The sequence below is a fragment of the Thrips palmi genome, unplaced genomic scaffold (assembly GCF_012932325.1).
Source record: "Thrips palmi isolate BJ-2018 unplaced genomic scaffold, TpBJ-2018v1 HiC_scaffold_2, whole genome shotgun sequence".
NCBI classification, from domain to species: domain Eukaryota; kingdom Metazoa; phylum Arthropoda; class Insecta; order Thysanoptera; family Thripidae; genus Thrips; species Thrips palmi.
In genome coordinates, this window is record NW_023144629.1 from 398,120 (window position 1) to 412,708 (window position 14,589).

General features: G+C 58.5%; 1 protein-coding gene across 2 annotated transcripts in view; it reads right to left on the minus strand.

Annotated features, from left to right (window-relative positions):
* Positions 1 to 4,044: 4,044 nt before the first annotated feature.
* Positions 4,045 to 14,589, minus strand: part of LOC117646880 (transcription factor collier-like) — a 22,980-nt gene continuing 12,435 nt past the window's right edge. Inside the window, exons 7-14 of one of the 2 annotated variants that reach the window (XM_034388182.1) lie at positions 8,646 to 8,727; positions 8,015 to 8,153; positions 6,021 to 6,175; positions 5,807 to 5,933; positions 5,325 to 5,413; positions 5,077 to 5,245; positions 4,717 to 4,941; positions 4,045 to 4,206 (exon numbers count right to left, since the gene is read on the minus strand). In XM_034388182.1, coding sequence (XP_034244073.1) covers positions 4,100 to 4,206; positions 4,717 to 4,941; positions 5,077 to 5,245; positions 5,325 to 5,413; positions 5,807 to 5,933; positions 6,021 to 6,175; positions 8,015 to 8,153; positions 8,646 to 8,727 — 1,093 coding nt within the window. In that variant the 3' untranslated portion in view covers positions 4,045 to 4,099. The remainder of the gene's footprint in view (positions 4,207 to 4,716; positions 4,942 to 5,076; positions 5,246 to 5,324; positions 5,414 to 5,806; positions 5,934 to 6,020; positions 6,176 to 8,014; positions 8,154 to 8,645; positions 8,728 to 14,589) is intronic. The other variant, XM_034388183.1, reaches the window with a different exon arrangement.

Sequence of the window (14,589 nt, forward strand, 5' to 3'; positions counted from 1 at the left end):
AGAGTTGCCGCTGCTGGCTGCTGCAGGCTGACTCCGAAAACAGTCCGTCGCTCTGTCTCTCTCGCACCCATGCGGAACGCCCCGCGAGCAGAGCGAGAGAGACAGAGCCACGACGGAGACAGCGCCGCGTGTGGACGAACAAACAAAGCGTGTTGCAATACGAGTCCGTCGGCGTGCGTGGGACGGAGAGCGACGGAGTGACGAGGCTGCGACACCTCCGGGAACGGCATTCTGACTGCGTTGGGGGAGGGGGAGGGGTGGGGGAAGGGGTTGGCGATTATGCCGCTTGTGGCGAAGTGGGCGGGTGGTGGCGGGGGCGAGTCGTGTGCCTGCAATCTTGATGGTGCTTTCCATAGCCATCAACCTGTAATCCGAGTTTGCTGCAGCCGCCTGCCGCCCGGCTGGCTGGCTGGCTGCTGGCTGCACCAGCGCCACCAACCCCACTCGACAGCCGATCCGCGCGCCGTGCCCGCCGAGTGAAGGGGCGGGCAGCACGGCAGCCGACGGCAGTCGACGGCAGCACTATAAGGAAATGTCCTCGTGGTAATCTCCCTTGTACCGGATTACGGGTTTAGTCGCGCCGCTTGTCTTAGTCCCCGTGGGAAGGCGCCGGAGGAGGCAACCCTGCCGCCGTTCGGGTAGGCAACCCTGCCGCCGTTCGGGTAGGCAACCCTGCCGCCGTTCGGGTAGGCAACCCTGCCCGAGGGGTGACCCACTGTAAAATTTTGTGTACAATGATTGTGTGAATGTGCACGAATGTGCAAGATTTCTTGCTTTTTTGCCACACATGTTGCCTACTTACAGGCGTTTTTTGCCTCCTGAATGTGGAATGTGGTCAAATTTTGTACAACGAATGTGGAAAGCTGTTCCCCCCTCGACCCTGCCGCCGTTCGGGTAGGCAACCCTGCCGCCGTTCGGGTAGGCAACCCTGCCGCCGCGGTGCACTGGACACGGCCAGTGCTCGAACACTCCGGCTGTGGAGTCGAAAGGGTTACTCGAACACGATCGCGGTTCCAACACGGCCCTCCGCGGTTCGGCCGTCCCTCTGTCTGTGTTGCTGGGGGTGGGGGTGGGGTCGGAGTAGGTGGGGTAGGTCTAGAGCCTAATCGCTATCTGACTGGCTGTGTCGACGCTTCCCCTCGCCGCACTCGATACTGCTGTAACATTCCATCCCACTGTGTTCACTCTGTCTCACTCACGCCGACAAACGGCGCAGATGGCGCGCACTTCATCCAGAGCTCCTCGTCTCTCTGTAGTTAGCCCATCTCCCACTCGCCAATTTTTTTGCCTGATGGTTCTGGTTTTTCATTTTCGAAACCTAAGACTACTCAGGGAAGTTCAGGCTTCCCGAAAGCTCAGAGCCAGGGTTCAAGATCCCAACATTGGACTCGAAACTTGTTTTTTGCAGAAGGAAAGGGGTAGAGGTTAAGTCAGCAGAACTCGGTTCAACTTGACCATCTTCATGACTGCCAGTGCGTATGCGCGTCAATGGCTTCCTCTGTTTTGGCAGTGTACCCATTGCAGCCGGCCCGCCACCTTGCTTCAATCCGCGTTTGGAGTGCCTCCGCCCCCGCCCCGCCCCCGCGCACGCCCCTACGCCGTCGGCCCTGTCGGCCCCGCCCCCGCAGCCGCCAGTACGTGTGCAAAGTGCTGCGACAATGGACGCAATCATCCGTGTAACTGAATACCCTGTGTGTTGTTGTGCTGGACCGGGCCGCGCCGAGCCGCGCCACGCCCCAGCCACACCCCGCCTCGCCCCGCCCCGCCTCGCCTCGCCCCACCCCGCCCCGCCACGCCCCGCGCGACGATCATTTCACTGAGTGTGGTCGGTTCAATCCCGCCAAAGTGCCGCGGTGTACGCCAGAGTGCAGAGTGGTTATCGGCAGCTCGTTGTTGAGCCTGCGAATAGTAGTTTCGTGCTTGAACAGCGCGGGTCACGACGGTCGCGATCCACACAAGAATAGATTGACCCCGAGAGAAGAGCGACCTTTGTCTCAAGGCTTGACAAGAAAAAGGAGATACAAAACACTCGAGTAATTTGTGATTCGATTTGTCTCTCGCAGCGATTCGACTCTCATCTCATTAATTCGGGATCATTGGCGACCGCGCCAAGGTGACTGACTCTTTGGTGCCGAGGAAAAAGAAGGAGAAAGTAAAAAAATAAAAGAAACAAAGAGAGTTGTCTCCTCAAGTTGTCGCGGTAAGCCGCCCGGAGGAGCCCACTCGAGCCCCTCTAATTGAGTGTCTCTTTTTTTCTCGTCTTCTTACTCTCTCTGCCCCGGTTTGCCCGGCACTCTGTTCTGATACTGATCATCTTGTTTTCCGTCCCTCACCCCATTTCCCTTCTCTCTCTTGCCCCGAGAGGGCCCCTCCGGTGAGGTGTCAGGTCAACCGAGAAATCACGCAGGAGAGAAGGAAAGGGTGTGGGCGAGGCAAACTTGCGGCAAAAAAAAATCTCCAGTACCAGTACTCGAAGCCGGGTCCGCGCGCGGGCCGGCCGCTCCCAGGCTGGCTGTCACCCGCGTCTCTCTCCCTCTCTCTCTCTTCTCTCTCTCTCTCTCTTCTCTCTCTCTCTCTCTCTCTCTCTCTCTCTTCTCTCTCTCTCTCTCTCTCTCTCTCTCTCTCTCTCTCTCTCTCTCTCTCTCTCGTCTCTCTCTCGCCCAGTGAGTCATTTATTTCATTTGTTTGCTGTTGCCAAAGCTCGCACAGACGCCGCCACGCGTCGGAAGATTGGATTGGTTGAATTTAGAGGCAGGGGCGGGGAGGGGAGGGAAGGGGCAAAAGAGGGGGAGGGGGGGGGACAGAAGGGTGAAGAAAAGGAGGCGGTGGTTCTTATTTCTCGACTTGTCCCTCAATGACCCGAAACGCTCTTTCTCTGAAGGGGTCAACGATGATTGTGCGTGTGTGTGTGTGTGTGTGCGTGCGTGTGTGTGTGTGCGTGTGTGTGTGTGTGTGTGTGTGTGTGTGTGTGTGTGTGTGTGTGTGTGTGTGTGTGTGCGTGAGTCGCGTGAACACAGATTGAAAACAAACATACGGAATCGGGAATTTAGCGGCTGCTGTCCGCCCGGGCGGCAGGCTGTCCCGCAACACACGGGCGTCGGTCCGCTGCCTACCCGCCGCATCGCAGGGGCTTACGGCTCGCGGCTTGGCAGGCTATTCCAAATAGTTTTTTTTTTAATTATCACGAAAATTGAAACAAAAACAGAAAAATGTTATCGAAAAGTGGGAATACGTGGGGTACAGAACGGCTTTTGCCATAAACGGTACGACACACTCTGGCATAAGCTCTAAAAAAAAGGTGAAACGAAGAGGAGGCAGCAAGTCATTGAAAAGTTTAACGTTTCGGATCGTAAAAGATCGCTTGTTTATTCTTCCGCTCTCTTTTGTTGTAAAAGAAGAAGGGGGTCAGATCATCAATCACAAAATCTTCACATACAAAAGTATAACTCTAGGGGTACTCTCTGAAAAGCACAACAAACTCTTTTACAGGATATGTACAAACATTTGTTCCGACTGTACAGGGTGAAACTCCTGGCGACAAGACTATCCACAAAACAAAAAACGAAAACAAAAAACAAAAACAAAAGGTGACGTCTAGTTGGCCGTCTCTGGCGCCGAAAAGGGGAACAGCCTTCACTTTCGCTGCCTCCGTCGAAAGTGACCGACAGTGACGCAAACGCGGTGATTGCAGGTGACTGGATTCAACTATGGACACAAATTAAAAATGGCGCGTTGTGTGATGGAAAGCTGTTCCCGCCCTCGGCGTAAGCTTCTCGACGGCGGTGGGTTCGAATCCCCGCACGGAGGCTCGTTTTCAGACGCTCAGTCACGGTGGCCCGGGGTGCCTGGGGGTTGGGGGTTCCCCTCGGGGTTCCCCGTCCCGAACGGGTGTCGGACGGGTTGCTGGCTGCTCGGTCTGGCCGCTGGGGCTGGCTGGCTGCTCGGTCTGGCTGGCTGCTCGGTCTGGCCGTCGAGGCTGGCTGGCTGCTCGGTCTGGCTGGCTGCTCGGGCTGGCTGGCTGCTCGGTCTGGCCGCTCAGGCTGGCTGGCTGCTCGGTCTGGCCGCTGGGGCTGGCTGGCTGCTCGGTCTGGCCGACGGCCTACTTGGAGCCGAGCAGGGGCGGCGTGCCGTAGCCCTGCGACGCGCACGTGGGCAGCGCGAAGGGGTTCATGTTGCTGAAGGGCGACGGCACCAGGCTGCCCATTCCTGCGGAACCAAAAGCAAAAAGGGTTTAGGTGAGGTGCGACCCGTCCGACCGGCAGCGCTGCCTGGCTGTGCCTCTGGCCGTGCCCGCACGGCGACGAATGGCAGCGAGGCTAAGGCTCCCCTCCCCCTCCCCCTCCCCTCCGACGGGCGGTGACATTTGACAGGCAACACCACAAGGCACTTGGGGGTGCGAAGCGCGAAGTGCACCATCGACCGACTATAAACTAAATCCGGGACAAGTCTGGGACGTAGGCGGCATGGCCAGTGGGATATCGAAGAGGCCCGTCAACGAAAAAAACAAAACTAAGACCCAGACCGGGTTTCGAACCCCAGGTTCACGTTATGTCGCGTGCGGCGCGTGCCGTCACTAGCAGCGCCGCCCTGGGTTCGAATCCCACGGCGGCTCCGCGTTTTAGGGTCGCGGCGCGCGGCTTGGCTGAAAGGTCACAGTGCAGAGGGGGCGGTGCGGGGCAGCGGGTCTGGGCGGGGCGGGGCGGGCCGCGTACTCACTGGACATGATTTCGCTGGAGGACGAGGAGAACAGCCCCCCGGCCGAGGACAGGTTGGTAAGCTGCGGGGCGGGCACGGCCGGTGCCGCCTCCGCCGCCAGGTACGAGCCCCCGCCGCCCCCGCCGCCCCCGCTGGGCCCGGAGGACTGCGGCGTGGAGGTGGCCGAGGACGCGTACCCCCGGGGGCTGACGCTGCTGCTCTGCGCCCGCCCGCCTCCGTAATCGTCTGCAACCCAGTGCCAGGCCAGTTCGGGGTGAGGCGATCGACCAACGAAAAAAGAGAAGCGCTAGCGGGGATCGAACCCGGATCAACCGACTCCACAAAGCGAACGTCCTAACCGATTCCGCTACCGAGGCTTACCGTCTTCGTACTGCGTCCTGCCGGCGTCCTGCACGCTGACGGCGAGCTGGCCGGAGTACGAGTTGAAGCCCACCCCCGGCGTGAGGCCGTTGCTCGGGGCGACGGTGGCGTTGCGCGGCATGCTGTACAGCGCCTCGGCCAGGTCGGCGGCCCGCTTCAGGATGATCTCCTGCAGGAAGTCAACATCGTCAGTCACTTTTAGGTCTCTTTCTTGGACAAAATCGAGCGCGTCTTTGACTAGATCCTACCTTGGGCAGCTTCTCGGGGTCGCCCGGGTGTCGGGGAATCAGCTTCTGGAGCCTCTGGAAGCCGTAGTCGATGGTGGGCTCGGTGAGCGCTGCGAGCAAACGAACAGTCAGACTCGGCCTGCTTTGTCTTTGACTTTCACGGAAAAAAAGAATTTGTTGTGACAACGAAAATGTATGTTGATTTTGGGATAGCAAAAAAAAAGTTGTAAGACGTACTATAAATTTGTTGTGAGAACGAACACTTTGCTCTCACGACAAATTATTCGTTAGGAGTACAAACATTCATTTTTATTGTGTTTATTACTCCTGACGATATAGTTCGTTGTCAGAACGAAATGTTCGTTCTGACAACAAATTGGTAGTACGCCCAACAACTTTTTTTAGCTATCCCAAAATCAACAAACATTTTCGTTGTCACAACAAATTCTTTTTTTACGTGTTGGCTCGAGAACTAGTCCCTCCGGGAAACTTGTGCGACTTACAAACGTAGACGAATCGGCCGGGCGCCCCCTTGCAGAACTGCTTGGACTTGTAGGAGAGCGTGACCTCCACCACGCCGGGGATGTTCCGGGGCGGCGTCTGCACCCGGATGGCGTGCGACGTGATGAGCTGTGGAGGCAGAGGTGCGGGTTCAAGTACCAGCCGGGGCGGGTAGATTTTAATTCCAATTTCGGCGCCACACCGCCTGTCACTCACCTCGCTCCAGACGAGCATGGTCCCGAACACGACCTGCAGGCCGTCGAAGAAGTTCTCGCCGATGATGATGACGGTGGCCCCGCCACTGGTCCAGCCCTCGGCGGGGCTGATGGCCTTGATGCAGGGCGACGCCATGGGCATCGGCGGGTACAGTCCTGCGGCACCACAGAATTTGCTCGGTCAACACAAGGGCCAAAAACAGACGAAGAGGGGAAAAAAATCGGCACATTTATATTTTGGCGGCGAGTTTGCACGCTGCAGCGTAGCCGTCTCAAACCACAACAGGCAGCGGGGCCGGGGGGTGGGGGAGGGGAGGGGAGGGGAGGGGGTGGGGTGTCAAGGAGGGACCGGCACCCCAGCTCATGAATAAAACAGCCCCTCGGCCCCGTCCCTCACCGGAGGGCCAGCCGTGGACCCCGTGGAGAGAGAGAGAGAGAGAGAGAGAGAGAGAGAGAGAGAGAGAGAGAGAGAGAGAAAGAAATGAGAACACGAACTCCAACTCGGTTCATTCGTTGCGCCTTTTTAAACAGGAGCAAATCACGGGGGTATGGCGAATGATGGAGGCCTAAGATGGCCCAAGATGACGCGATGACGTCATGGGCGTTATGACGTCATTGTCGTCGTCATCCACCAACCTTTATCCAATTAGGCGGGCACCGGTAAGCGGATTTGGCTCGCTGCAGCGAGGCCAGGCGGATTGGCGCGCGGCCTCGCCGGCCAATCAGAAATCGCTGCGAGTTTTGGCGGGAAATGACGTCACCCGAGTAGTAATTGTTGGCGCGCAAGACTCCGGGGCTCTCGCAGGCTCTAGTCGAAAGGGTGGGGCGGGGCCGGACCGAGTGTGAATTATGGAACTCCGAACGCCATAGAGACGTTCTACGCACTGTGGATGTGCCCTCCCCCCTCCCCTCCCCTCTCGGCGTCCGGCTCGCCCCGGGCTGGGGCCGCTGGAGCCGCTGGAACGGGGAGGCGCAAGGAAATTGATCCATATATCTTACAAGGGTACACGCAAAAAGGAACCCAAGTTGGAGGCAGTTTAGCTCCGGGCGGGACCGGGCCTGTCCTGGCAGCCCACGGCAGCCCAGCGACCCATCGCCGCAGCCCAAAACGTTTTTCTTCTCTTTTTCCGAAACCCCACTCGCTTTCTCAAGCGCGTCGTCCGTCCCTGTTCGGACTTTGGACCTGCCCGCGTCGCTCTCGGGTTCGAACACCCAGAAAACTTGTTTTTTTTTTCTCCTACCTAGAATAATGGGATGAAGACCCGGCGGCTTCTCCACCTCTGAGTGGGCTCGTGACAGCACTGAAAAACCAAACGTGGTCTAGACCACACCACTGGTGTGGTCGAATGGGTGCCATTTTGACCACATGAGTTGGTGTGGTCTAGACCACGTTTGGGCACGTTTGGCGTGGTCTTTCGCACCAAACGTGGTCTAGACCACACCAACGGATGTGGTCAAAATGCGAGTCAAAATGGCACCCATTTGACCACACCAGTTGGTGTGGTCTAGACCACGTTTGGTTTTTCAGTCAGTGAAGCCGCTTTTTCTCGCGACCGTCGAACCGTTCAACTTGAGGTCCGCCAAGTGATTGCCACGCCGTCTCACCAGAGAGACAGAGACATCTCTCCGCGGAGGGCCTCCCCCTCTCGCGGGGGAAAGAGAGGGAAGAGTGTCGTTGGGATGAGGACGTTTCCAATTCAAATACACATATTCGGAGTCGCGTGGGTGCGTGCACCGCCGGCACGGCCCTGCCTGGTCCCTCCCTCCCCCTTGTGTCGTTCTGGCCGCTTCCCTCCTGAGCCCCTTGGGGTTAGGCGCCACCCTCAAGGCCTCCGCCCCTCCACCACCCACCACTCCCAAGGGGCACCCTCGCCCAATCAGAAGGCACTGCCGGACGACTCCATGCGCTCCATGCATCCGACCCATTTTATTCAATGTTTTCCTTTTGTTGTTGTTTTGTTTTTGTTTTGTTTTTGTTTTGTTACGTACTCTTACCTGAGTCCGTGTCGGCCTCGCCGTCGCTGGCGTCCATCCGCTTGGGCCGCCGGCCGTGCTTGGAGTTGTTGTGGACGAACATGTTGTCGGACACGGCGAGCAGCGGGCCCTCCACGCCTATCTGGCTCGATATCACAACCTGGAGAGAGAGCGAGCGAACGCGTTAGTTTGGCGACCGTCCTCGCACTACTCTACAAACTGAAGTGTGTACTCAATATGCGTCTACAGATGCATACTTGCAAGTACACACCTACAGATGCATACTTAGAAGAGTATACATCTACAGATGCATACTCAGCTGAGTTCACGTCTAAAGATGCATACTCAGCTGAGTACACATCTACAAATGCATATTGGGATGAGTTAGGTATGCGTTTGTAGGTGTGTACTCAGCCAAGTATGCATATGTAGACGTGTACTCAGCTGAGTATGCATCTTACTCAGCTAAGTATGCATCTGTAGATGTGTACTCATTTAACTATGAATCTGTAGGTGTGTACTTGCAAGTATGCATGTGTGTACTTGCAAGTATGCATCTGTAGGTGTGTACTTGCAAGTATGCATCTGTAGACGCATACTGAGTACACACTTCAGTTTGTAGAGTATTCGCAGCGTGTTGAAGGACACTCACTTGAAACCGACGCATGTCCCTGGGGTTGCCGGCGTTTTTTAGGCAGTTTTGGTTGCATTTCAGGAAAAACTTAAGGAAAAACCTGCAACAGAGCGACACATGGTGCTTAGAAAAAGCGTCCGCAAAACAAATAAAAATTTCCTTAAAAAAATGCAAAAAAATAAGCAAACATGGAAATGGAAGGTCAAGGGTAAAACTGTTTCTTTTTGTGGGTAGTACTCTGTGACTCTCTCTTTGTAGATTAGAGACTCGTCCGGAGGGCACTTGTTGCCTGCAACGTTGCAACGCCCCGCCCCGCCGCACCATTATGCATTGCGCGCATACACGAGCGTACTCGCAGCATGTGCTGTAAATGCGTATACTCCTCGGTTTACACAGTGAAGAGGCGGCAGGTCCGCCCCACTGTGAAACCGGGCCGCTTCTTTGGCAGTGTAGCGGGGAGTGGCGGCGCTGCGTGGCGCTGCCATGGTGTGTTGCTGGACGTATCGGCACTTTATCTGAACAGCGGTTAATGAATGGGGTAGCAGATTACGCACCCCCCTTTCCCCCTCCCCCCTCCCCCCCGCCGCTGCCTTGGTGCTGCGCGCCGCGCGCCACGCCCGAAAACTCTTTTTACTTATTTTAATTAGCAGCACCATGTTGATAATCGCGATGACCTTGGCCATATTCATTTTCTGGCCTTCTTCCTCCTATCCGCCCCGCGCGCCACTTAGAAAAGGAGCAATTTTCCCGGCAGGGAAAAAAACGACGTCTAAACATAGTGCTTGAATTCTTTTGTAAGCAGTGTCGATTTTCGTCGATTTTTTTTTGGTCGATGTTGTTTTTGTTGCCTCCACCGCCCAGCTTTATGGAGTGTAAGGTGCCGAGGTGTCTCCGGCCGATGGCAGAAAAGGAGCGAAGAGGTGTTGGGTTGACGTAGACACACACACACACACACACACACACACACACACACACACACACACACACACACACGAGGTTTTCAGATCTGTCGGGGGGTCTGGATAGCTTCCTCAGAGGACTGAGCGAGCACACTGCGAAAATACCACACGAAGAGACAGAGAGGGAGAGAGAGAGAGAGAGAGAGAGAGAGAGAGAGAGAGAGAGAGAGAGAGAGAGAGAGAGAGAGAGAGAGAGAGAGAGAGAGAGCAAAGTGTTTCCTCGCTGATATCGCCGGCGCGTGCGCCTTTCCTAACAAGCTGGTAAATCTTTTTAAACTCTCCCGCCGCGCGTGCGGAGCGTGCGGGGCGCTGGAGCTGACGGAGCGGGCGTGGAAGCGTGGCGAGGCGCGGCGAGGCGCGGCGCCCCCCGCTGGCCAGCCGGTCGTGAGAGCGCCTCTCGCCACTTTGCGAGGGGCGTGGCGGGGCGGGGCGGGGCGCGGCGGGGTGCGGCCGGTCTTTAGCCAAAACAAAGTATCTCCAAGCAGGAGGTCGGGGCCGGCCGGCCTTTATTCTGAAGACCGCGCGCGCTGACCCTCGGCAATATGTAAAGCGGGTGAAATGTTGCCCACTTATTCGTGCCATTAGAAGGAACGCGAGTTATGGTCCCCAGGGCGACCTGCAGCCCTCCAGGCGCCAGGCCAGCGGGTCCTAAACTCTGCAGCTGCTGGCAAATGACCGGAACCGGCTTCCTTTCTTTTTTTTCGTTTTTGTTTTGGTTGCTGGCCGACCTGGCTCATCATTCGGCGACAGGCAGCGCGGCCAAAGCCATTACACGGCGGGCCGGTCGCTCGCGGTCACATATGGCGCGAGTCGCCGCTAGACCGCACCCATCCTTGGTCACGCACAGGGCAAGCCCCGGGCAGCGGGGCTCTACACGCTAATTACAAAATGGGCGATGCGCGCCCTTCCTTCGCCCTGCCGCGCCCGTCACTCGGAAAGGAAAGTTCGAGCTCTCGAACTCGAAACGCATTTGCCGATTGCAGCGACGAATGGCGACCGATTTGTGGCGTGCTTCGCTAGCTTCCCTAGCTTGGCTTGGCTTCCCCCGCACAGTGGGCCAGAAGACCGGCGGAGGCGGCCAAAACTCTAGACGCGTTTTGAGCTCCAGAGTCGCTAAACGGGACTCGAATCGAACGTGTGACCCCACCAATGGATTGCTCTCCGAACAAGGAATCCATTGGTGGGGTCACGCGTTCGGTTCAAGCCCTGTTTAGCGACTTTGCAGCTCAAAACGCGTCTAGAGTTTTGGCCGCCTCCACCGGTCTTCTGGCCCACTGTGCGGCCGACAGGTGGCGCTGCGAGCGGCGCGCCGCAAGCGCACGCGACCGCCTCGTCGAAAGTGAGGAGCCGGGCCTCGAAACGACGAAACGAAACGACCCGGCCGAGTGCCGGAGGGCCGAGTGGCAACGGAGTGGCGACCACTGGCCGAGTATTAGGTGTCTGACTGTCTGGTGTTTGCGCGCCGTATCGGGGATGGGGCATCTCGCGTGGAGCACGCAGCGCGGAGCGACAACAAAGTGACCACGGAGTGACAATCAAGCGACCCCGCAGTGACCGCGGCCGGAGTGACACCGAAGTGACAACGAAATGACCGCGAAGCGACCACCAGGGAGTGATTAGCGGCCCAGCCAATCGACGACCGCGACGGCAATTACAGTGTCGGCCCGGCCGGCACGCGACGCGCGCTTTTGAGTCCCATTCGACTCCGGCCGACCGGCGCGGCCGGCGCCGCCACCCTCACCGACGAACTGCGGACCCCGTCGCCAGGATGTTGCTCAGTCGCTCCCCTTGAGCCTCTCCTCGAGACTCGATTGATTAAGCAAGCCGGTTTAGCCCGTCCGCGCGGGAGCGCCGCAGCCACATGTAAGTAAGGCGAGTTCCTCGGGCGCGGGTTCGAATACCCGCACCGTGGCCAATTTTTTTTCGAGCGCGTTTTGTTTTTAAAGAGGGTGGCTGCTGTCGCGGAGGGAAGGTCAACGTGGAGCGACATTTTCAACGCCCTCGGCGGCGGTGGCGGTGCCGTGGCCTCGCGGCAGTGTCGCCAACTCAGCGGCGAAAAAGGAAAGCTTTCGGGACGCACACACCGTGGTGGCGGTGCCGTGGCCTCGCGGCAGTGTCGCCAACTCAGCGGCGAAAAAGGAAAGCTTTCGGGACGCACACACCGTGGTGGCGGTGCCGTGGCCTCGCGGCAGTGTCGCCAACTCAGCGGCGAAAAAGGAAAGCTTTCGGGACGCACACACCGTGGTGGCGGTGCCGTGGCCTCGCGGCAGTGTCGCCAACTCAGCGGCGAAAAAGGAAAGCTTTCGGGACGCACACACCGTGGTGGCGGTGCCGTGGCCTCGCGGCAGTGTCGCCAACTCAGCGGCGAAAAAGGAAAGCTTTCGGGACGCACACACCGTGGTGGCGGTGCCGTGGCCTCGCGGCAGTGTCGCCAACTCAGCGGCGAAAAAGGAAAGCTTTCGGGACGCACACACCGTGGTGGCGGTGCCGTGGCCTCGCGGCAGTGTCGCCAAATCAGCGGCGAAAAAGGAAAGCTTTCGGGACGCACACACCGTGGTGGCGGTGCCGTGGCCTCGCGGCAGTGTCGCCAACTCAGCGGCGAAAAAGGAAAGCTTTCGGGACGCACACACCGTGGTGGCGGTGCCGTGGCCTCGCGGCAGTGTCGCCAACTCAGCGGCGAAAAAGGAAAGCTTTCGGGACGCACACACCGTGGTGGCGGTGCCGTGGCCTCGCGGCAGTGTCGCCAACTCAGCGGCGAAAAAGGAAAGCTTTCGGGACGCACACACCGTGGTGGCGGTGCCGTGGCCTCGCGGCAGTGTCGCCAACTCAGCGGCGAAAAAGGAAAGCTTTCGGGACGCACACACCGTGGTGGCGGTGCCGTGGCCTCGCGGCAGTGTCGCCAACTCAGCGGCGAAAAAGGAAAGCTTTCGGGACGCACACACCGTGGTGGCGGTGCCGTGGCCTCGCGGCAGTGTCGCCAACTCAGCGGCGAAAAAGGAAAGCTTTCGGGACGCACACACCGTGGTGGCGGTGCCGTGGCCTCGCGGCAGTGTCGCCAACTCAGCGGCGAAAAAGGAAAGCTTTCGGGACGCACACACCGTGGTGGCGGTGCCGTGGCCTCGCGGCAGTGTCGCCAACTCAGCGGCGAAAAAGGAAAGCTTTCGGGACGCACACACCGTGGTGGCGGTGCCGTGGCCTCGCGGCAGTGTCGCCAACTCAGCGGCGAAAAAGGAAAGCTTTCGGGACGCACACACCGTGGGAGGTGTGCGGCAGAGGAGTGGGCAGTCGTGTCATGTCACACGACACACAACACGCACACACACACGGTGACACGAGTTCGTCCTCGGCGGCACCGTTAGTTCCAACCCGCTCTGCGCGCCAAAATTTTGGCGCGCGAATTTTGGCGCGCGAATTTTGGCGCGCGAATTTTGGCGCGCGAATTTTGGCGCGCCGATTTGAGGTTAGGTCCGTAAATTAGGCGACAGCGCTGCCAACCGCAAACGGAGACCGGCGAGGCTGAGGCGCGAGGCGCGGCCGAGTCGTCTTGCTGCACATTGCAGTTCGCCGCGGCCGTAAATTAGATTGCGATTCGCGATTCGATGCGACGGGCCCGGCCGTCCCGGGGCTCCCGAGGCACATATGTGAACCCGATTACCAGCAGATCGCCGGCGCGGCGCGCTGTCGCGCCAAATCGGATTCGCGGAGGGGATTTCTTCCCTCCGTTTTCCCTTTTCTTTCCTCTCTGTCTCTCTCACGGCGGGCCGGGCGGGGCGGGGCGGACCCGACTCGATGGCCCGATGGGCCAACGGGCCGACAGGCGGACCCCTGGCGCCTTTTTGCAAATGCGCTTTCCCTCTGTCACTACCGATTCCGCTCGGAAGATCTCGCAAAAAGGCTCGCCAATTTTCGGGGCACACTCACACTCCCTCTCACGCGCGCGCAAAAAACAAAAACAAAACGAAACACACACGAAAGCAAGCAACGGTGTGTGGATGTGTTTTTGGAAGACATGCAGCAATCTGTCACGACACGACTTGCCACCTTTGGAAACTTCTTCACACACCCACGCTCGAACACACTCTCACACTCACACACACACACACACTTGTGGGTTCGGAAGCACTAAAGTGTTGCGACAACCACAACAAGGAAGCTTGCTTCTCGGAAGGATAGGGGGGCGCCCCGTGTTGTGGTATCGGTGTGGCGCTGAGGGGGGAGGGGGTGGGGGAAAGGGGTGCGAGTGCCTTGCCGGCACATGGCATATGTGGGGCAGGGCCGGGCAGGGCCGGGCAGGGCGACGACAAATGAGCTTCCGGGACGGGATGAGGCGACATTAAGGCGACCTTCACACATCGGTAGCTCTGCCCTGCCCCTCCCCCTGTTTGTCTTTGGTGGACCACGTGACAAAACGGCTGTGGCACTTTTTTTTTCGCCCGCACCTATCTCTCACTCAGCCCGTTCGGGAAACAGAGAGACCCCGCAGACTGTGCGCAAACAAACAGTGCGGGAGAAAGTCGCTGACGGAATTACTGGCGCGCGAGGCGTGTGAACCGCACTGCTTTCGGACGGAGTGTGGGGCTCGTGCATTTCGCAACAGACCTGTCTCTCTCCCGCCCTTTTTCTGGATTCTGGAGTCCGGTGCCGAGTGGTGGCCTGCCTGGCTCTGGCGGGGGTAGCGGGGCAGGGCGATGACACGGTCGTCGCAGGGCCGACGGGTCACGCCAGTGTTCCACGAAGTCATTTGGGTCGCAGCGGCAAGCAGGCGCCTACTATCTGTAGCCTGACAAGGGAGTCCTGGCCCTCGTCACACACACACACACACACACACACACACACACACACACTCACACTCACACACACACACGACAGACAGAGCTATCGGTGCCACAGCTGGGCAATTTGTCACATTCCCACCGTGTCATAAACGCACGGCCTACAAATTTCATGGCTTCCGCCGCCTTTATCCTGACGACCGTCTTCGACGTGTGGGACTGGCTCGGCGA